Source organism: Fukomys damarensis, unplaced genomic scaffold (assembly GCF_012274545.1).
Source record: "Fukomys damarensis isolate Sample0158 unplaced genomic scaffold, DMR_v1.0_HiC HiC_scaffold_11, whole genome shotgun sequence".
NCBI classification, from domain to species: Eukaryota; Metazoa; Chordata; class Mammalia; order Rodentia; family Bathyergidae; genus Fukomys; species Fukomys damarensis.
Window position 1 is genome coordinate 26,304,362 of NW_022900923.1, and position 22,448 is coordinate 26,326,809.

The following is a 22,448-nucleotide window of genomic DNA, read 5'->3' on the forward strand; positions in this document are numbered from 1 at the left end:
TTATGATTCCTGGTGAGAACTCTCCCTGGTTGAATTGATATAAAGAACTGCTAGAATACCTCTCCAGTGGAGATGTTCATTTAGTGATGCTCCTTAACATAGCATGGAAGTTGGAGCAGCAGACCATTAGAACTGTGAAGAACTATCAAATTAAAAATCGCCAGTAGCTTCTGAGGTATAATTTAATCAATATTTATTAAACTGGATCTTGCCTCATAGACAAGGTCCTTCTGTACCTAGTAGCAGAGATTCTTCTGAAGCGCAGGAAAAAACATGAGCGAAGGCAGTTGGACTCCACTAAAGACGGAGATAGAGAGAGGTGAGCCTCAGATGAGAAATTTGCACTATAGAGAAAGAAGTGGAGTCAACAGAGGAGAGGAAAGCAATGGGAGAGCACTGGAGGGAGAGGGAGAGATTTAGAATTCATCCAGACAAAGGTGATTGGGTGGCTATTTCTATTGACCTGAGTGTCTGAAAAGCAAGATGATTTGAGCAGAAAGTGGAGTCACTTAAAGGAGTCTGAGTGTGAGTGGCGAAGGAGGCAGGAGGAAAGAACTGTGAAAAACTTCAAGAAGGTGCAAGGGGTTGGTGTTGTAAGAAAGTACAGAGTAAGGAATTTGGGGTCAAGGAAGGGAAAAACTAAAACCACTGCATGTAGCAAAGAAGTAGATTTTCAGTCAACACCTCTTTGGAAGAACTGGCACGAGTCAGCCTTTTTAGTGTTACAGCCAGGCATAGAATCTCTTTCACAGTGAAGTCACGAATCAACATGTCTTTCAGCTCCCATCTCAGATCTTTTTCCTGCTACCAATGGGGTGATATTGGGGCTTCTCTAGATCCTTCCCACCTGTGCTGTTTTGTGGTGTGTAGCTTTCTAACTTCTCAGAGATCCTCACTAAGAATTCTAGATATATGCAGTAACCCCCTATGTTACCCTCTACCTATGATTGAAAGCCTGGAAGGACCTACATGCTGGACAGAGGGGACACATCCTCATGCCGAGAGAATCGATTTCTCACTCCAAGTGAATTGTTTTTTGTTTTTTGGTTTTTTTTTTTGGTACTGGGGTTCAAACTCAGGTCCCTGTGCTTGCAAGGCAGGAAGCAGAACCACCTAGCTAAATCCCTGGCTCCAAGTGAATTCTTAAGGATTGTGAAGACTTGCAAGGCAGGTGGCGGAACCACTGAGTTACAAACCCAGCCCTAGATCTGACACTAGAGGTTCCATTTGACCCAGCCATCCCCCTGCTGGGTGTCTTTCTAAAAGAATTAAAAGAATCATATCACAGTGATATATGTGCACCTATGTTTATAGTGGCACAGTTTGTAATAGCTAAAACTTGGAAACAGCCCATTTGCCCATCAGTTGGAAACTGGATGGAGAAGATGGGGTTTTTCTATAAAATGGAGCACTACTCAGGCATAAAGAATGAGAAATTAGATTCATTCATAGGAAAATGGATACATATTGAGGATATACTCCTAAGTGAAATAAGTCACACATGTGTAAATACCGAATAGTTTCTCTGGTGTGAATAAGTTATAATAATACATAAGATCCTAATGAGATAATTGACCATGTGAAATAGGAAGAAAAGGGCTAAATGGAGCACTACTCAGGCATAAAGAATGAGAAATTAGATTCATTCATAGGAAAATGGATACATATTGAGGATATACTCCTAAGTGAAATAAGTCACACATGTGTAAATACCGAATAGTTTCTCTGGTGTGAATAAGTTATAATAATACATAAGATCCTAATGAGATAATTGACCATGTGAAATAGGAAGAAAAGGGCTAAAGGTGTACGGGAAGTGGGAAGGGTAGGGGAAAACTAAAAAGGGAAAAGAAAAAATATGAGAAAATGAAAAAATGGAAATGAAGTGTTTGTAAAGGGGGAGGGGAGGCAGGGGCGAAGGGAGGGGAGGAACAAGGGAAAAAATGAGAACCAAGAACTGTCATGTAAAGGTACAAGATCCCAATGATGAATGTAACTGTATTGTATACCTGAAATGTACCAATAAACTCAATGAGGGGGAAAAAAAAGAAGAATTGCAAGGACTTAGAAGACCCCAGTGTAGGAAGAGGCACCTTTTAGGCTGCCACCGTGCATGTCCAGGAGAAGCTGTCCTTATTATCCTTCGTAGGAGAACCGAAACAGATGAGGAGTCCTGGGGTGGGGGTGGGGCTCTGGACCTGGACCTGGGTCAAAGGTGGGTAGTGACAGAATGTACTTATGCTTTATCGCATCAGCAAGGCCGTGTCACTGAGAAGGAATTGTCCTGCATTATACAGTAGTGAAAAGTCATATGCTAAGGCAACATAATAAACCCAGGGAAACCTGACTGTGGAAAATCTTTTAGGGGTTACGCGAGAATGAATTGTGAAATTTGCCTCCCATTCATGCAGTTCCTGGAAAATGGGAACTTAACAAGCCCCTGAAACCACAAAACCAAAACACTTTATATGAAGTCAGCAACTTGTGATTAGTCATTATGTAGAAGAGTTTGTTGTTACAGTAGCCGAGAGGAGAGAAAGGGTAGCCATCTGCCCTCAGGTACCGAGAGGAAGGATAGATGTGTAATGATTCCAAACTGGGAAGGTAATTTAGAGGGGTTGATGGGAGAATAGGGGGAAATAAGTAAGGGTGTAGTTTTCACGAAGTGATCATGTACCATGACAGGGACTTCCTCAGAAAACTTCCGATCCAGCAGTTTCACTTGCCTAAGGAATACCCCAGAATTAGTCCCTTTTCTTTCACAGAATGCTAGCACACCTCTTTCATGCCAGGATCAAGATGTCACAAACTGTACAGGGGAAGACACCTTTGTTTCCAGGACTTAGGACCACTTTGAAATTCGGAATGTGTTAAAATGTCTCCTCTTCAGGGACTCGCCTGCCTTGCAGTGACGGTTGATTTTATAACCGAATCAGTCATCTTCCATAAAGACAAGAGGGAAGAGTTGGGATCATCAAAGACCACCAGGCCTCATACAGAGCCTGTGGCCATAGGATCGCCAAGCATTTACATAGAGTCCCTGAGAGCCTGCTGGAGGCCTCTTCATTTGCGTTCAGAGACCTGGGCAGAGGTTGCAGTTGTGTGCCATGTGGAGCTCATTCCCAGAGTGGCAGCCTCCGCCACTTTCCCTGTGTGTGCTCTGCTCCTTAGGAAGGAACCTCCAAGTTTGCAAACCTGGACAGCAGTGTGAAGGAAAACCAGAAGCGAACCCAGAGGCGGCTGCAGCTGCAGAAGGATATGGTATGTCCAGCTCGTGTTCCTCCCCGGGAGCTGTAGGACACCGGCCCTGCGTCATGACTAGGTAGCTGGGCTCTGTGACATCAGTGTTTGCAATCTTCAGGGCGCCCGTGCTTTCCCTCTCTTTACCGCACTGGTCCTCAGCAGTGCTGGGAGTCTTTAGGAAGGATACTTGCTGCATTTGACCTAGTAGGAGGTGAACACTGAGGGTTGCAAATCAGGTATTCAGGACTTTTTCTGGAATACATTTTATTTACTTCTTTTTTGATAATAAGGGAAAGTGAGCAGCAGGTCTCTCTGTCCCGCTCCCTGGCTCCTGCAGCCCTGCTTGTGCCGCTTCGCCTAAAAGGCCCCAGGACTTGCTGTCGTCCTCTGCTTCTGGCATTTGATGGCCAAGGGAAGAGTGCTGCTAGGAGGATTTGTCCTTTTCCTCACTTCGTTCGTTCTCAAGTCACCGCTAAGCTCTCCGTACTAATCCCTAGGACAATCAAATCTGTCTGGTTTTTCAACACTCAAAGGATGACCTCCTTTCTGAAGGCTGGTATTAGTTATTGTCTTTAGCTGTATTTTATTTTGTTATTTTATTATTCTTTTCTCTTTCTGTTCTTGTTTGTTTTTTGTTTTTTTTTGTTTTTTTGGAGGGTGGGTACTGGGGATCAAACTCAGGAACCTGAGCTTGCCAGGCAGGTACTGTGTTGCTCGGCTGCATCTCTGACCCCCTTCCTTTTTTTCCTTCCCTCCCTCCCTCCCTCCCTTCCTTCCTTCCTTATTTCTTTTGTGTGTTTTGTAGTTCAAGCTAGCCTTGAACTCACTATGTAGCCCAGACTAGCGCTGGACTCATGGTGATCCTCCTGTCTCAGCCTCCTGAGTACTAAGATTACAAGTGTGTGCCACCATGCCCAGCTTTTTAACTGTATTTTAAACTCCTAACTTAGCATACACGGTGAAAACCAGGAAGAGGAGATTAGAAACTGGCAAACTAAATATCCCTACCTTGAGAGGATTTTCTCCTTCTTTGGAAAGCCGGGTATAAATCAGAAATGTTTTTGATGCTGAAACATAAAACCTATAAAACTCACAGTATTTGAAACTTGTTTGGAGATTCAAGGACAAGTTATAAATAGTTGTTACGAATGGGGGACACTTACTTTAGTTCAGGGTGAGACCATGTACACATAATGGGGAAGGACAAGCTGCAGCTGACAGTGAGTTCCTGAGGGACAAAGCCCTCCCTGGTGTGACCTGGCTTAGGAAGCCGCCAGCCTCATGCCAAGCAGCCTGGCCTTGCCCTGGTTGAGACTGTGTTCCTGCCAGGATTTCTGTGCGTACCTTAATACATTTCGATACGGAGTCCGCAGAAGCCCTGTTTTACTTTTCTTGCAGCATGGTTAATACCCTGTGGCCTCATGGAGAACAGGGATGATTTTAGAGATTTGGTGGCGTGGACATAGACTATACCTGCAGCTGTGGTGACTCCTTCCACCTTAATTCCCAATGGGCAATTTAAAAACCTTTTTTATTTTAGAATAATTGTAGATTTACAGAAAAGTTGCAAAATTGGTAACATAGAATACTGTAAACGCCCAAATACCTGCACACCTCCCACCGTTCCTCCGTTGTTAATATCTCTAACCTTGGCACATCTGTCCGTACTGGCATCAGACTATGAGCTAGGATTCCCATCAGCATCTTTTCTGTGTCCCACGACCCGGTCCAGCATTCGCTCTGCATTTCGTTGCCTGGTCTTCCCAGTCCCTTCTGGCTCACAGCAGTTTCTCCGTCTTCCCTTGGTGTTTATGAGTCCCGTAGTCGGGGTTACATTTGTTATTCTAGGGGTGCGATTGAGGTTGTAGGTTCTTTGAAACTGTGCCATGGAGAAGAAGAGCTCTCTTTTTTCCTATCAAGGAGGGAATGTTAACAATATCTGTCGTCTGTGCTGTTGGAGCCACTGGTGATGTTGACCTTAATCGCTTGGTTAGAATTTGCCAGGCTTCACATTTGTGTGTGTGTGTGTGTGTGTGTGCGTGCACGCGCAGTGCTGGGGATTGAACCCAGGACCTCATGCATGCTAGGCAAGTGCTCTACCACTGAGCACATCCCCAGCCCTCAGTTTCCCTGTCTTCTCTTCCTTGGAAGTGAGTCACTAGGCCCAGCCCAAGGGGCCATTTTAATAGTGATGCCCCGCACTCCTGTGGTGCGTACTTCTCCATCGTGCAGTGGCCCATGACTTTACTGATGGCGAGGCTGTTGCTGTCCAGGGCTATCGCAGACCACCAGAAGTGTTCACATACTCTGAGAGCGACCAGATGGCCCACTGACCTGAGCACAAGTGAAGTACAAACCCTCGTGAATGCATCTGAATGTATGTGTATGATCTACTGGGTTTTAGGCATGGATTTCATGACTTTGAAAGTCAGACATTTTGAGTTCCTATCCTGTTTGTCAGGGTTTTTAAAATAATAGTCACAGAGGTTAGTACTTGTGGCTCCAAAATAGTCCTTGAATGGGTCCATTTTTTCCCGTGTGGAGGTTCCTGAAACCCTTAAAGTTTTCAGTAACAATAAAGACAGTTTTACTCTGATTGCTCTTCAGGGTGTGATGCAGGGAACTGTACCCTACCTGGGTACCTTCCTGACCGACCTGACCATGCTGGACACTGCCCTTCAGGACTACATTGAGGTGAGCGGTGTGTGAGTAATGTAACTAGGCCCGCAGCCCTCCCATGGGATTCTCAGCAGAGAAATTCACTTCTATCAGTATCAGTTGAGAGCCAGTTATAAATAAGCATGCTACTGTGCTGGATTCTAAGAAGAATACAGAGTAACAAGTAAGAAGTGGCTCCAAAGCCAATGGGAGGAATAATATAGCAGAGTAGGCAGTGATATTCAAACAGAAAGGCCATGAGACAACATGAGCGGATGTAATGAAAAGGCCTCTTGAAACAGTGGGTATAAGCAAGACTTTGATGTTGAGTAGAACGTTACAGGTGGAATGGAAGGAATAATATGTCCTAACATTTGACCTAGGGAGAGGAGTGAGTCAAGTCTGTGAATTTTCAAGTAACCCCCCCTACCCCTTTTTGTATTGCTTCTTGTTCTGAGATATGTACTCACTCGCTGTCTCTCTCTTGGGATGGGGAAAGAGGTAATACTTGTAGGTAACAGTAATAAAGCAGTAAGTGGAAAGGAAATTTAATATCTGAAGTAAGATTTGAAGATTACTTGTATATTTAAGTATATTGTACTTTGCTGGTCATCACGCACAATTAGCCTGCTTTTATTGTACATAACTGGAAAGAATAGAAGTTACTTTGCTTATAGCACAACTATAAGCAGGTTTGCCACGAGTATCACAGACGTGTTCATTCATCTTGCATTTCCTGAGCTCTGTGTCTTCTCACATCCTCTGTCCCAGCTTATCTCAGGAAACACCCATCAGTGCTGGGGAATTTTGGGGGAGGGATCACAGATTTAGAAGTTAAATTCAGCCTACTGAGAATAGGAGTGAGACGGATGAAGAATTGAAACTTAACTTTTCACGATACTATATAGAAGCAACTTCCCTTTTGGTAAAGCATTGACAACTTGGTTTCTAGTATGAGTCAGTGACCATCTGTTTTTTGTTGTTTTTGGTCAAGGAAAAAAGTAGAATGGAATATTTATTCAATCATTTGTCTTTCCTGGCTCTGCAAGTAATTTGGGGTTCTGACTTGTAATTATTTCTCATCACTATTTTAGTTTATTTCAGACATTTTATTAGAAGGTTGTCTGCCTATCTTGCTCTATTATAAATGAAAGAATGCTTTTCTTAAAGTAAAAGATGGCTCCCTTCCTCTATAGTAGCCATAATTACAGGATCATTAATAATTATGACTTTATCATCCCTTTAAACTATTTTAATGTGATCTAGAAAAACACAAGGCTATGTTTCAAAGAAGCTTGGTTGGTCACTATATTTTTAAAATTTCTTTCAGGGAGGACTGATTAACTTTGAAAAAAGGAGAAGGGTAAGTCTATGATTTTCCACTTTTCTTCATCTAGGCATGAAAAAATTTTATAAAGTAGAAAATTAAGGGTTTTTTATCATAGAAGCAGGAAAAAAGAGAATGTTTGTTGAGCACTTACTCTGTGCCATTGTGCAGGGCACACTGCTGTGCATTAGCTCTCAAGAGCCCATGTGAGGCCAGTTTTATCATCCTTAGTTCAAAGGAAACCAGCACTTCAGAGGTTAAATAACCGGACCAGAGTTACCAGATCACAGAGCCAGCGTTCAGATCTTATCCTGCCACTCTGAGGCCTATTAAGAAATTAAGTGTAATTTTTTTTCCTTTTCCCTTCCTCATTTCCTTTATAATTAGTTTCATCAAAAACAGGTCCATCCTACTTAATAACAATGTATTTGTGTACTTAAAAATTGCTATGAGTAGATTTTAAGTCTTTTCCTCATAAATAGGTACTGTGTGGGAGATAATTTATATGTGAATTATCTTGATTCAGCCATTACACAATATATGCATATTTCAAAATTCCATGTTATATACACCATTAACGTGTATAATTTTTATTTTTCAATTAAAAAAAAAGGTCACACTATTAAGGAGAAAGAGTTTCCTAAGAGCAAATGATATAGAAGAATTTAAAAAGCTGGCTAACTTTTGTGTGTCTATTTGAGGGAGAGGAAAGGAAGTGCTCTTCACAGTTAAGGTAGAAGTAATTATTCCTTTCCTTTCCTATCAGTAATAGAAGGGGTGTTCAACATTAATTTGAATTTTTTTTTGTGTGTGTGTGGCTAGAATAGTTCTGAGTTATGATAAAAAAGGTAAAGCAAGTTTAAAATTTTGCTTTGGTTTTTGTGTCAAATTATATATTTAAATAGACATTTAAGTACTTCACAGGAAAATGAGTGAGCAAAATAATTTACCCATAGTAATCATATTTTTTTAGTAAATCATTTGCTCTTTCATCCTACAAACGGGGCGCTGGGGATGGCAACAGAGAAAAGCCAGAGCTCCCTGCCCTCATAAAATCACAGTCTAGGACAGAGAGAGACAAATAAATAGGGCTGGGGATTTAGCTCAGCGGTTTGGTGTCCTGCCTTGCAATCACAAAGACCCGAGTTCAATCCCTGGTACCAAAACAAACAAACAAGCAAACAAACAAAAAAAGACAAGTAAATAAAGGCTTATGAGTACAAGTAGTGGATCTCAGAGAATCACGCAGAAGGGGTGTCGACCCCCAATTTGTAGGGTCAGAAAAATGTGCAAGAAGAAATGACATTGGACTTAAACGTGAAAGGACACTGGAGGAGCTAACTGGGCTGAGCTCATCAGTAACAAGATACTAACTTCAATAAGTGCTAATTTTCTGCCCCTCGTGGAGTATGCTGTCTTCTTTACCCATGATAATAAATATTCCTCGATGACCCTGAGACCAAGACCTGCGGTTACTGGATGGAAATTTGAGACCCAGAGAACCTGCCAGCTCTTGAGTTACTTCTGCCACGTTCTATAATGATATACTTCAAAATTTTTCAGTTATGCCTCCTCAGTAACCTTCTTTGTTCTTTAACTTCAGAATAAGCCTGGATGGTAATTTCTTCCCTTGTAAGACTTAAGATGTTCAACATTCAGAAAGTTTATTATAAAACCTAAAGTTAAAGCTTATAGTCATTGCTGACTTTAAAATAATCTATTGAACCATCTAAAGAGATATAAATACTTTTGGACATAATTATGTACTTGCCTTTCTTGTGAGCTTTAGAAGATTTAGTTAAATGATTTACGGGAGTAGTAAAAACCTAAGGATTCAGGAAATCTAAACATTGAACTTTATGAGCCTCTGAACTGTTTAGATATACAATCCTACCAAAACTTATTTATTGAGAGGGAGTAAGGGTTAAAAAAGTTGATGGGGAACTTGGGGGGGTTCTAGACTTAAAGTTTTTGATGTGTTTATCTTTAAAGAAATAGTAATAGGAAAATTTCACATATTTTATGAAGTATGTACTTAAAACCTTAAAAAAAATAACTTTTGCATTCTAGAATGAAAATGGGAAAGAGAGAAAGGACATTGTGACTTTTGGTAGTGACTGGTTTGGATGACTTTGGTAGCTTGTTTTATTTATATGAATTTTTTTTCAAGGAGAAGAGGTTTAAAAATCAAAGCATATGAGGACTTTAGAGATTCAGAGTTAGATCTCTTCCAGCTGAGGATTAAACCCAGGGCTTTGCGTATTCCAGGCAAGCCCTCTACCACTGAGCTTTCATCTCCACCCTCAGAGTTAGAATTTGTAAGAGTTCTCGAGCTATTTTATCTCTATGGAAGAATATTTCCGGGTTCTTGGATGGTTCTCCTAATTTTACCCTAAGATGCTATACTTTCATGTTGGAAAGATCTGTATTTGGTTGGCCATATGAGTCACACTTTCTTCCCGGTGCTCTGTCTGCTGTAGGAATTTGAAGTGATCGCCCAGATAAAGCTCTTACAGTCTGCTTGCAACAGCTATTGCATGACCCCCGACCCCAGGTTCATCCAGTGGTTCCAGCGGCAGCAGCTCCTCACAGAGGAGGAGAGGTAGGGCCCGCCTGTCGTTGTCAGGGTGGAGCTGGGGTGTGGGCGAGGGGAGTCCGGTACCTCAATGTGTCACTCACTCAACAGCTGTTTGGTGGCAGCTACTTTGGTTTTCCAAGGAGTGTGGTGTAGAGTTGAATTGATAACATCAGAACATTCACTTTGCGTGTTGTTCTGCTGTGCACTTATCTTTGTAGCCCGGAACAAGCCTTTTATTCTTCCCTGTGTTTTAGGATGCTCGCCTGTAAAATGTTTTGAGGCTTAAGTCGACTCATATTTGGGAAAACATTGTTGGAATGCAGGTCATGCTCATTACTGTCACCGCCACACTCATTGTCAGCATCACCTTGTTTGTCTCTAGTGTTAAGGGTGTTAGCTGTCAGGGAGCTTTCAGTCTAGGGATAGAGACAGACTCATGAAGAACTGAAACATGGGTAAATAAAGTGCTACCGAATCAACAGGCAAGAGCAGTTCATTTAGCCAGGGGTCAGGAGGCGGGTAGGGAAGATTTATAGCCATTTCCATGGAAGCTGGATCTCACTGGAGAAGAACGTTCCAGCAGAGAACACAAGCAAAGGCCTGCTGGCCTGACAGACTTGGCATTTGGAGAAACAGTGGTAACTGGTGAGGGTGGGCCACGGGGCACAGGGCTGATGAGCACAGACAGGCACATTAACTCTAGTGCTTTGAATGTCGGCCCAGTGGGGATTCATGCCTTTCCTATAGTCTGATGGATGTCAGATTAGTCTGTAGGCTGTATGCGGCCCACTGCCTGTTTTTGCATTTCTTTAAGTGATTAAGGAAAAAAGAAGAATATGACATGGGATATTATTTGAAATTAAAATTTCAGAATCTATAAATAAAGTTTTATTGGAACACAGCCCATTCTTTATCTATGGTTGCTTTTATGCTTTAAAGACAGAGTTGAGTAGCTGCAACAGAGAGCATATGGCCCATAAACCTAAAATACTTACTGTCTGCTCTTTTGCAGAAAATGTTTGCTGTTCTTTGCTGTAGACCAGGGAATTTCTTTGAAAGTTTGTCATAAGAGAGAGTGAACTTGACGGCGAAATAAGTATTGCTGGTGGTAGGCTGGGGTTTGGAGGAGTATTATAATTAGTCAGTGGCAGTGTTTGGATCCCTACTCAGGTCTGCCCTTCTCCACAACCTCAGCTCTCAAGGTGACTGTGTAGTGCTGGGCGCCTTCCCCATCTGCCCTGTAACCATGTACATCTGCAGCCTGAGCTACAGTCTTTCAAAAAAAGGCATTTCAGTCAGGAGTAAATCCTTCTCCCACTTGTGGCAGTTATGTCTTCCTGTCATACAGATGTCTGAATGTAGGAGTCTTTAGTTTAGGAAGTTTTGGGAACTAGGAATCATAGTTATAATCATATTTATTTATTTTTATAAATAATGTAATTTTGTCTATCCCCTGCAGGTTAGTTATTATATAAAAATCCCCTTTCGTTACCCTTATTTTATTTTGTATTTTTGCAGTACTGGGGATCGAACTCAGGACCTTGCACTTGCAAGGCAGGTGGTGGCACCACTGAGCTAAATCCTTGGCCCTCATTTCCCTTAGACTGAAGTGAGTCATGAATATGTGTGCGTCTGCACAGACATAACACGTACTCACTCACACATACACGAAGCACTAGGCAGGAGATAGTAGAGAAGAAATAGGAGACGGATGACAGAGGAAGACTCTTCCCCTGGCGTAGCAGTGGATGAGAAAGGAGTCAGCTCTTGCTGCTGCAAAGTGCATGTGTCCCTGTATTTGAGGCATAAGAAGTAAACAGCCTCAGCCCCTGTGCAGAAGAGGTGCATAGCGTGAATTTATAAAATCTGACCGTCAAGCAAGTACTTTCTGAGATTCATGTCAGGACAACTGAGTATGGGTCTTCATTTTGAATAAGCAGAGCCTTCCTCTGAAATGGACCAGCAAATGATGTGCATTTAAATCTGTGCCTCAGTTCTCAGACTTCGACCTCTCTCTCTCCCAGCTATGCCCTCTCCTGTGAGATTGAAGCAGCAGCTGAAGCCAGCACCACTTCGCCCAAGCCTCGGAAGAGCATGGTGAAGAGGCTCAGCCTGTGAGTGCACCCCCCACCCCCGGGGTCCTCGGCCAGCAGAGCAGGGAGAGCAGACGTACTCACCGGGGTCCCCGGGCCGAGCAGAAGAACGTACTCTTAGGGAGTTTATCTTTCTGTCGTGAGCTGGAAACGTTTGTTAAATTCATTCATTCTCCTCCTGTCCTTCCTCTGCGTGAGCTGTGGTCACCTCCTTCCTGGACCATGAAAGAAATGGCCTTGCTGTCTGTGTCCTGGCTGCTCCTTGGTCCCAGCAATCCATTCTCCTCTGAAGAACCTGGTGACCTTCTGAGTACTAGATGGTGTCAGCGCCTTTCTTAAAACCCCTAATGGTTTTCTTTTAATATAAAACTTAAACTCCTAATGTGTCCTAATCCCCCTCCCTCACAACACTCCACTTGTCACTGCCCTTTGACCACAGTCTGTCCCTGCTTCGGGGCCTTTGCCTCAGTTGTTCCGATGACCTGGGCTGCTCTCATTTCGTGAATAACTTCCTCAGTTGTTGACAAAAATGTTACCTCCTGAGAGAGAACCCTGGCTGATGACGCTGTCTACCCAGTCACTCCTGCTGGCTCTTTCCTTCAGGGCAGTGCGCACAGCCTGAAAACAGGAACCTGCCCTGCTCACTGTGCTCCATGCCTAGCTGAGGGCCGGGCAGACGAGAGGCCTCTTGCAGCCGACTTCACAAGCTCAGTCTCCCTTTGAATAACATCCGAGTGTTTAGCAGTAGAAGAGTTGTTTAACCATTCTAAGTTCTCATTTAAATCAACTACATTTTTCACTTAGAAGTGAAACATTTTTTTCAAATTATCTTGTTCTTTTGTCAGAATGTCTCGCTCTGAAGTCCCGTTTTTAATTTTTCTCATATGTCTTTAACATTTTTAAACATGCTTATTTTAATAGCATGGCTTATGGTGGGCATGCAAATATTTGTTGAATGAGTGAACAAATTACTAGTTTCTTCTCGACAGTTCTCACACCTGACGTCCTGAGGAATCTAAACCTGCTGTTACGCCTGTTGACTCTCTGAGTGGAATGTTCTCTTGTGTGTATCTGTGTAGTGTAGTATTGTAAGCTCATCTTTATGAGGGAATTCTTTGCAGCCCAAGTTGAAGGTATAACCCTCCAGAAAGATCCTCCCCTCCCTCCCTACTTTCTTTTGCCCTCCCTTTATTCTTCTCTCCTTCCATCCCTCGCTCCCTTCTCCCTCATGTGTCACTGGCCCTGAGGTCCCGTAACTTTAAGACCATATGGGTAGCAAATCAGAGTGACATACTGGCCAAGCTTACGTATGATGTCAAGGGATATATTTTTCTTCCAACAAAATAGGCCAAGACAGCTAAGTTTCCCTGTTGTCCTCCTGTGCAACCAGGACATATTTTTACTGAGCGTACAGCTCTTTGAGGGCCCCGGCCATCTATAAGGGGTTTTGTTTTCCACCTTTTGTAAAGGAAGCCCTCATCTCTCAGTCCTGTGTACATACTAAAAGCCATGATCAGTGCATGGTTTATGCATAGATGGAAATAGTCAATACAATTAACGTGTGGTAATAAAAACATTTTTAGGCCCTTTTCCAAGATCCGCCAATTCCCCAAACGAAGCAGCTGTAGAAATAGCTTATGTGCTTCTAGTTTTCAGTTCCCTTTTCTTTCATGGCCTCTAGGGATTTCCCGTAGCATTCTGCAAGTTCAACTGAAAGGAGTTGTTATATTTCTTACCTAGTTGTTTTATAGAGGAGGGGTTTGGGTTATTGCCGTTTACCAGATGGTTTGGAAGTAGAAGTCCTCCTCCTCAGTTTCTTAATCAAACCACGACAGCTGTGGGAAGTTCATTTCTCAGCCATGTGAAGTTCATTTTATGGTAGAAAGCTACGGGAGTGCGGTGGTGATATTTTGATCCTGTCAAAGTGGTCTGTAGACTATTAAAAATGGAGGAGCATTGACCTAGAAAGATCCCACATTCGGAGCTAAACAATCACATGCTCTCTGAAGTTGGAATAACCTTTGGGACAAGATATTTGCCACTGTTTGTTAGAAATGTGATTTTGTAAAATGCTAATAGTGATACTAACTCACACAAGACTGAGAAGCCACCGAAGACTTACTCGGCAGAAAGTATTTGCTTAACCATGGATTCCAGATCTGTCCCCGCCTGCCTGAGTGCCTGACGTTTTGTTTTCTGCAGCCTGTTTCTGGGGTCTGACGTTATCCCCAGCAGCACCCCGACCAAAGAGCAGCCCAAGTCCACAGCCAGCGGGAGCTCTGGTGAGAGCATGGACTCGGTCAGCGTGTCGTCCTGCGAGTCGAACCACTCCGAGGCGGAGGAGGGCTCCACCACCCCCATGGACACCCCCGACGAGCCCCAGAAAAAGGTGCACGTGTGACCCCTTTCGTCTTTCCTCGCCAGGCCCCTGACAAGGCTTCTGCCACCCAAGGAGCATCTGCTTGCAAGTTCATTGCGATACGTTTTCAAAGTCAGGGCTTTAAGAGGTATCAAAAGCAGGGTTCAGTGTGGGGACCTATTCCTTAGAAAACAAGTGTAAAAGCGGCAATCTGATTTGTTCTTCGGCCTTTCAAATATTATTCAGTACTCACATGTAAAGGAACCACAGAACTGCCTAATAATGTAAGCTGTACAGTACTTGATTCCGGGGAAGCGGCATTTCTTGGAAGGAGTGAAAAAGTCAGAGCTGTTGTGTCCCCTTCCCGGTGTCAGAGCTTGGCTTCACCAGGCTTTTACCATTGTATTTGCACAGCAAACTGCTCCTCGGGTGCAGAGTCCCCACACATGCCCTAGAATGGCTCAGTGACTTAGAAGGACAACCATTCATTCTCTCTCATGCATCTCAGGGGTTGGCTGATTTGATTTAGGCTTCGTCCTAGGCTAATTTTGGTTCAGATCTGTTCTACCTACCTCTCATTGTTTTGGGAGTACTAGGCTACCAAAAACATGCTGTTAGCAGGCTAAGCCACATGAAGAAGAGGGAAAGCCCAACCCTGTAAGCATGTAGAAAGCCTTTCCTTGGTTCATATCTACTAATGTTCCACTGGCTAAAGTGATCGTGTGGTCAAAGCCCATACAAACAAAGCAGGGAAATATGCTCCATTTTTAGTGAGAGGAACTGTGAGATAAATCACGGGGCAAAGGGCACGGGCACAGGGAGGGTGAGGAATTGGCAGTGATGATACAATCTACCATGTCTGAAGCAAATGGTAGTGATAAGTGATAAAAAAATTCTCACAGAAGGTTTCCATTTATCGTGGCTGCATAAACAAATGAAAAGAAAACAAAATATCACTCTTAATCTTATATACACATCCACTTCAATCTAGTGGACAGGGAGCTTGGATCAGAGAGGTCAACTTTGCTATGCCTAGAACTTGCACCAGGGGAGATCTTTGGCCACAGCACCTGCCCCATAGTGACTTCTGGCCTCTTTAGCTCGTGCACGGGTCAGTGAGGTAGGTAGAGTGTCGGTAACACACTAACGTCCCATCACTTTGAGTCTGCTGCGCTGCAGGGGGACCTGTGTGTTGCTTCACGTGGTGTTATTAGCAGCACTGGCAATCTTGGAACTCTCCAGTGACTTTGTCACAAAGGAGCCAACCCAGGAGAGGCCTCCTATTCAGGGCACATCAGTTGGAGATGGTGCCATGTGCCCCAGTTGGATCGCTCACATTTTTCTTGGGAGTCCGGGGGATACAATGCTTTATGCTCTGAATGTTAAAGAAAAAGCTCTGCAAATCCCTGTGGACTGGCTGTTCTCTCAAAAGACTCATTTCCTAAACCCGGAATGTAATCATTCTCCAAAGCTTGACAGTTAGTTCTGGACTTGTCAAAATCCAGAAAGGAGCCTCATTCACTTTTGAACAGGCTGTTGTACTTGGTAGGCCCTGTATCTGATGATGAATAGTGCATGAAGGTGACCACTGAGGTATTACCCACATCTTTGGGGGTTTCTCTCTGTTTAGAAAGGAAGAGGAAGTGTCCCTCGGTTGAGATCAGCCCTTTTAAGTCATGCAGGAGCCCGATGTGCTGTTCTTTGCAGGTCCCTTGCTTCATGTTATTTGCCTCAACCCATACCCTACTGTTTGATTCTTGCACAAGTCATGTCCTTTTATTCTTTGGATTAATCTCAGAGTCATGACTGTCTGGAGATTTAAAGATGAGTGCTTGGCTTGGATGCACAAAGAGTCCCTGCATGTTCCCTAGTAAGGCTCAGCCCTCCCGTTTAGTGCCTGGCTGGACCTGGTTGCCTACCGTGGTGTCTTTCGGCTGCAGCCCACCACCGTCCCACCCACAGGCTACACCGTGAGCTCGAAGTGTAATTCACATTCCCTTCTTCATTCGCCTGATCATAAATTCTGAACATTTATGTTCGCAGTTGCTGCTCACTACTTAAATTCTCAATAAGAATGGGGCCCAGGATCATCAGGTGGTCTGTTTGTAACCACAGTACCACAGCCACCCACTTGTAAATGCTAGAAACAGGAAAATCCAGTGAAAGAAAAAGTTTGTAGAGAAGAAAATAAAGGTTAAAAAGTGAATCAGTATTTGGAAGATCTAACTTGACCATGCTATTAAAATGATCCACCATCACCTCTCAAATTGAGCTGCTCAGTTGATTCTCTTGGGAAGATAAAAAAACAAAACCCAAAACAAAAAAAAGAAAACCATGTTCTGGTAGATAATTACTCCAACATCAGAATCGTCACATCAGTTTATTGGCTCTGGTTAAATAAAACATTCAGCAGAATTTAAGCAGCCTACAGGACATAAGGTAATGTAGACTTTATTTTACTTAGAAGCCAGATTATCAGAAAGCTAAACTTCTGTGCTCTGTTTCTGTGGAAGGGCAGACAAGTATGAAAGAATTTAATGTTGTTTATTTTTTAAAAAGACTTCCAGAATATTTAATAAGATTAGTATGGTATAACTTAGCCTAACTCATTCCAAGAGATTATAATTTTCTCTACAAGGACGGGATTTAAAATGGTTCAATTTAATGAGTTTTTAGGATGAAATCTCTTAATGAGTTTTAAGCATCCTCTTTCTTTGGTATTAGTATGCGTGAATGATAAATATTTGATGAATCAGAAAAGCACATTAATTGTAGCACCCTCTTTCTCAGTTGTCCTAGATATCTGGGGTGATAAAAAATACTGCATGGTGAATGCTTAAATTTAAAAAATTTATTACAGTAAGCGACACATTACCACCAATCCCTCTCGAAATACTCAAAATCTTCCTCTTCACTTTGAATGTGTATTGTGTTTTGGGCAATATGTCTTACTGTAATTTTTTTTTTTTTTTTTTTTTTTTGGTACCAGGGATTGAACTCAGGCCTTGTGCTTGCAAGGCAGGCCACCGAACCGATGAGCTAAATCCCCAGCTTGTAATTTTAAAAAAATTAAATATTCAACATAGTTTTCGATCATCCTGGTGTAGACTGAACACGTGTACAGCTGGTTCTAAAGCAAACTGTGGCAGAGCCAGTCCGAGGCTGTGTTCCCTTGGTCAAGTGCTTGATTTCTCTGAATCTTACTGTCTTCATCTTTGAAATGCTCCGCTTTTTGTTCACCTGACAGTTGTGAGATCTAAACGACATAAAATTCATGAAAGCTTATAGTGACCTCAGGGTGCTAAACACCCCAAGGTAACAACACGTCGGGTTAATTCACCCAGTAGCAGACGGAGTGCTGGCTGTTGTTCGCTTGCTCCGTGAGCGACGGTTAGTGAAGGAACAGGGACGCTCATCCTGCTGGAACTGTCACCTGGCCGCGTGAACCCGCGGGCCTGGGTCCTTGCGGAGTCCCTGACTCCTGGGCATTAGAAAGGGAGTAGGGCCAGGGGATCTCCCAGCAGGGCCTTCCCTGAACTAACATTCCACGCCGAGGTACACGGTCTGTGGTCCTTAGAAACTTCCCAAAATGCAGCCATTTGTTTCCTACTACAAAATCTGACTGTGGAGTCCGGACAGAATGATCTCCATGGCCACTCTGAAAACCGCCGCAGCTTAAGGCAGTGAGACTGATATCTTTTGGGAAGCTCCTCCACCTCCATCCCTGGAAGCTGATTGACTTCAGGGCCTATATTGCCTCTAATCTGTGGCAATGCTGCCACCTGCTGGTTAAATTCCATAAGAACAGCTAAAAACTAGGGAAATTAGCCTCTTTTTGTCATGTGTGGATATAATGTGTTACACTGAATTACTGAAAGGCATCTACCATAGGGGTTAAGTTCATATTAGCAGCAAGATATGTATGGGCTGAAGTTTAGTGGTCTTGGTAAAATGGGCATCTGTTGCCCAGATGCTGATAGTTTTCTTCTGGGATGTGTTTACTCTTGCAGCTCTCTGAGTCTTCCTCATCGTGTTCCTCTATCCACTCTATGGACACAAACTCCTCAGGGATGTCGACCTTACTCAACCCCCTCTCTTCCCCGCCATCCTGCAACAACAACCCTAAAATCCACAAGCGCTCTGTCTCTGTGACGTCCATCACCTCCACCGTGCTGCCCCCTGTGTACAACCAACAGAACGAAGACACCTGCATCATTCGCATCAGCGTGGAAGACAACAATGGCAACATGTACAAGAGTATCATGGTAAGGAGCTCACCCGCCGAGGCCGCTTCTCCGAGTCTGTCTGTCGGCCCCTCAGGGTCTCACCATGTAGTTGAGACTGACCTGGAACTCACTGTGTAGCCCAAGTTGGTCTCCAACTCACAGCAATCCTCCTGCCTCAGCCTCCTGAGTGCTGGGATTACAGGTGTGCGCCACCATGTCCGGCACCTGTTTGTTTCTTCTTTGTAAGAGAGAGTCTTTTTTTGTCTGCCTTGTACTTTGAGTGCCTACTTGGAAGATAATGATACACCGTATATTGACCATTGTTATTCTCCTATTATTTTGTTAGGAAATTTTGCTTTATTTTTTCATAAAATAAAAAAAGAAGACTAAGAAAAATGTATGTGCAGGTACCAAAATCTCCACAGGTATTAATTAATGGTATATTTATATAAAAATATATCTGCCAACAGTGCATATAAGGATGTAATTTTTACATTTTAAAAATTGCTAACACTTATTCATCCAGATCAGTGTCACCTTTTTCAAATTGTTCAAATTGGAGTTGGAAAACGGAGGGGTATTTTAATGCCTTTTCAGATAAATATAGGTGTGCCTCTTCATTAGATTAGATAAAACTGCTAGCTTTTACCACTTTCCCAGGGACATTCTCAAGTGAAACTGGCTTGTTCTTGTTCTTCTACTGTGCATACAGTTACTGACCACTACAGTAATATTAGTATAGCCCCGCACTGGTTTGTGCCGCGGTGACAGTGGCTCACCCACCATCACTTTTGCAATAACAGTGCATATACCAACACAAGCAGAGAGACACACAGCATCTCAGCGCTGTTACGAAGACAATTTTGGATCTGCTTAGAGGTCTCAGGGACTACAGCAGCCCTGCATTTTCCATTGAGAACTGCTGGCCTCAAGAACTTGCTTTGTAGGAGCTGCTTGCGCCCCCTAGCGTATGTTCTTCCGTAGAAAGTGGCCCTCGTCTCCCCACTGACCATGGTCAGTGTCTTGTGCCATCTGCCGTCCCCGTCATCCTTTTAAACCATCATTCTCCCCATTACGCCAGGCACAGAGGCCGAGTCCTGAGGGCCTCTCAGGCCTCACGGACGCGGGAGGGCGCGCGGTGGATCCCTCAGCATTGCTCTCTGCTGTGCCGACAGCCGCATATCGCAGCTGAGCATTCGGAATGGGAGCGTGGGGAGGGCTGTGAGTGGCGCTGTACACCAGGTTTCAAAGACAGTGTAAAAACAGCTGAATCTCACTACCGACTTTTGTTATACAAAAGTAATGATATTTTGGATATATTACATTAAATAAAAGATATTATTAAAATTAATTTTGTTTTCAGAACATTGTTTAGATGTGGCCATGAGACAGAACTGGGCGTGTGGCTCACATCACGGATCTGCTGGGCAGTGCTCAGTGCACCAGCCTGAGGAGCTGGTCGTACAACTGTCACCATTCACACCCTGCATAGCTGTCATGGTACAGAGTAATAAACACCTCGTTTTATCACCTGGATTTCCTCTGAAATGGTTTAACAACTTAGCCTAATACTCACCCCCAAGTGGTATCCTATCTTCCTTTGCTTTATTAACCCAGTTTGGGGAGAATGTCTTTTAGCCTATCAAAAATGCTTTTCTCCTTTTTTTGTGTGCACCCATTTTTCCCTTGTAAATGGAGGTGCCAGATGTTTTGCTAATAGAAAAATGAACAGGGTCTTTATTGTGTACAAGGACCCGATTGTAATCCATGCTGTTTATTGAATCATGCTGTCGAGATCAGAAGGAGGCATCCAAGTCACTGCCATCCTTGATTCACAGTGACAGTTTCTGGGTGTAAATGTGTGTGTGTGTGTGTGTGTGTGTGTGTCTGTTTGTCTGTCTCTGTCTGTCTTTGTCTTTCTCTCTGTGGTCCTCTTTCCTCTTGGTGAAAACAACTTGATTTTTAAGAATAAGATGAGTTTTTCTTTGCTTCTTTTGCATTGAAGAAATCACACACAGAGTGCACATAGGCCAGCCCTGAGCCCTTACCAATGCCTTGCTAGTGGATGGAGATGAAGATAGTCAAGCCAATTTTTACTGAAGAATGACTTACATACAGTTATATGCATAAATCTTACATATTCAGTTCTTTGAGTTTTTTTTTTTGTTTTTTTTTTTTTTGGTACTGGGGATTGAACTCAGGACCTTGTGCTTATAAGGTAGGCGGCAGAACCACTGAGCTAAATCCCCGGCCCTCTCTGACTTGAAATAACAATATACATCTGTGTAACTGCCACCCCAGATCCAGATAAGAGCATTTCTGTCCCCCCAAATTTCCAGTCCCCCTTATACTTGAAATTGGTTTTCTAATACCACATATTACTTTTTGTTCTGCTTTTGAAAGAAGAGACTCCAACAGTATATAATGTCCTGTCCTTTGCTGGACAGGAGTTTTTGAGATTTGTCTACATTGTTACACAGGCCAGTCTTGGGGCTCAGATGTATTCTGTAGCGAATATCTTATCATTTCTCTGTAGGTCCTCCTGTGCTCCTGTTGATGATTCTGGTGTTTTGCTATTACAAATAAGTATGCTATGAAGACTTGTATGCATGTCCCCTGGACTTTCATTTGCAATCCTTTTAGGAGTGGGATTACTGGGTCATAGGGTTGCTTGTAATTTTGAAATGATGAAAGGGCAGAACTGGGCCCTTTCCATCCCACTGGCTGTAAGCAGTGTCGGAGCAGCAGGTCAACTTGTGAGTGTCATCTTGGCCCGGGACCGATGATGCTTTGCATTTTTCACAATCTCCTATATATATTTCTTGTCGGAACCTTGACCAGGGTGGGGGCAATAGGCAATGCAGGTGTTGCCATTTGAACAGGGCCGGACATCGTGACTCCAAGAAATCAGGTGACTCTCCCGTCATCTTTTGGACATAAAGGTGGAGCCAGGATGAGCATTCAGGAGTCCTGGCTCTTGGTCCTCTTCACATACCTTTAGTCCCTCCTTCTAGAGAGGCGTGCACAACACAAAGTAGCAAGGAAGAGAAGGTCAGGAGAACTCACTCTGGAAACACAAAGCTACATCGTTGACAGGTGCCTTCATTGTCTTTGCAGTTGACAAGCCAGGATAAAACCCCTGCTGTGATCCAGAGAGCAATGCTGAAGCACAATCTGGACTCAGACCCCGCCGAGGAGTACGAGCTCGTGCAAGTCATCTCGGAGGACAAAGGTGGGCATGCGTCCCTTCTGGTGGCGGGTGTCAGTAGCATGTCCGTACTACTCTCCAGTCGCCGAAGGCAGAAAAGGATTTACACTTTTAATCAGAACTTACTCGTGGTTTTTCATCGTTCAAGGGTGAAAAACCCATGCCATCCCCTCACTTGTAGAACTAAGTGTCTCCAGCTGCTTTCTCCCACCCACCTACTCTTGTTTTGCTACATGTTTGCTAAGAATTCTTCTGCCTGTTCCTTGTACGCTCCCCATTGAGCAATTTTCTAGGAAGAGGTCTTTCCGAGTGGCAGGAAGCAGGATACAGGCGGGGAGTCGGCTGAGCCTTCGCAGATGGCCACACACCTCCTTTATCTGTTAATGTGTTTCTCAGTCGTGCATGAACTTAAACGTTAACAGCCTGTGGAAGAATTTCTCATTATTTTAATTAATCGTTTGTGCGAGCCTTTGTTTTTATTTAGGATCACGCATATTTGCTTACAATATTTTGTGTGATGCATATTTATTTTGATCAACTTCTGCTTTGAAGTTTCTTTCCCTCTCTTACTGAAGCAAAGCCCTGATGCTGTGCAGTTCACCAGTACTCCCAGTAAACCAGTATTTGAAGAAATCCCTTTGACAAAGTCTCGGGGGACAAATGATCACCCCTAGAAATATTGATTTGCTAATTTGAATTAGGGTGGTTTTTTGAGAGGAGAAAACCGGCTGGTAAATAACTTCCTTGTCACATGGC

The 22,448-nt window shown here is 43.4% G+C and overlaps 1 protein-coding gene across 4 annotated transcripts in view; it reads left to right on the forward strand.

Moving 5' to 3' along the window:
* The window catches only part of Rgl1 (ral guanine nucleotide dissociation stimulator like 1), a 260,886-nt gene that overhangs the window by 234,497 nt on the left and 3,941 nt on the right, over positions 1-22,448 (forward strand). For all 4 annotated transcript variants that reach the window (XM_010640560.2, XM_033762134.1, XM_010640562.2 and 1 more), the window contains 8 exons: positions 3,172-3,261; positions 5,851-5,937; positions 7,232-7,264; positions 9,709-9,830; positions 11,831-11,920; positions 14,102-14,288; positions 18,269-18,523; positions 21,602-21,716. In XM_010640560.2, coding sequence (XP_010638862.1) covers positions 3,172-3,261; positions 5,851-5,937; positions 7,232-7,264; positions 9,709-9,830; positions 11,831-11,920; positions 14,102-14,288; positions 18,269-18,523; positions 21,602-21,716 — 979 coding nt within the window. The remainder of the gene's footprint in view (positions 1-3,171; positions 3,262-5,850; positions 5,938-7,231; positions 7,265-9,708; positions 9,831-11,830; positions 11,921-14,101; positions 14,289-18,268; positions 18,524-21,601; positions 21,717-22,448) is intronic.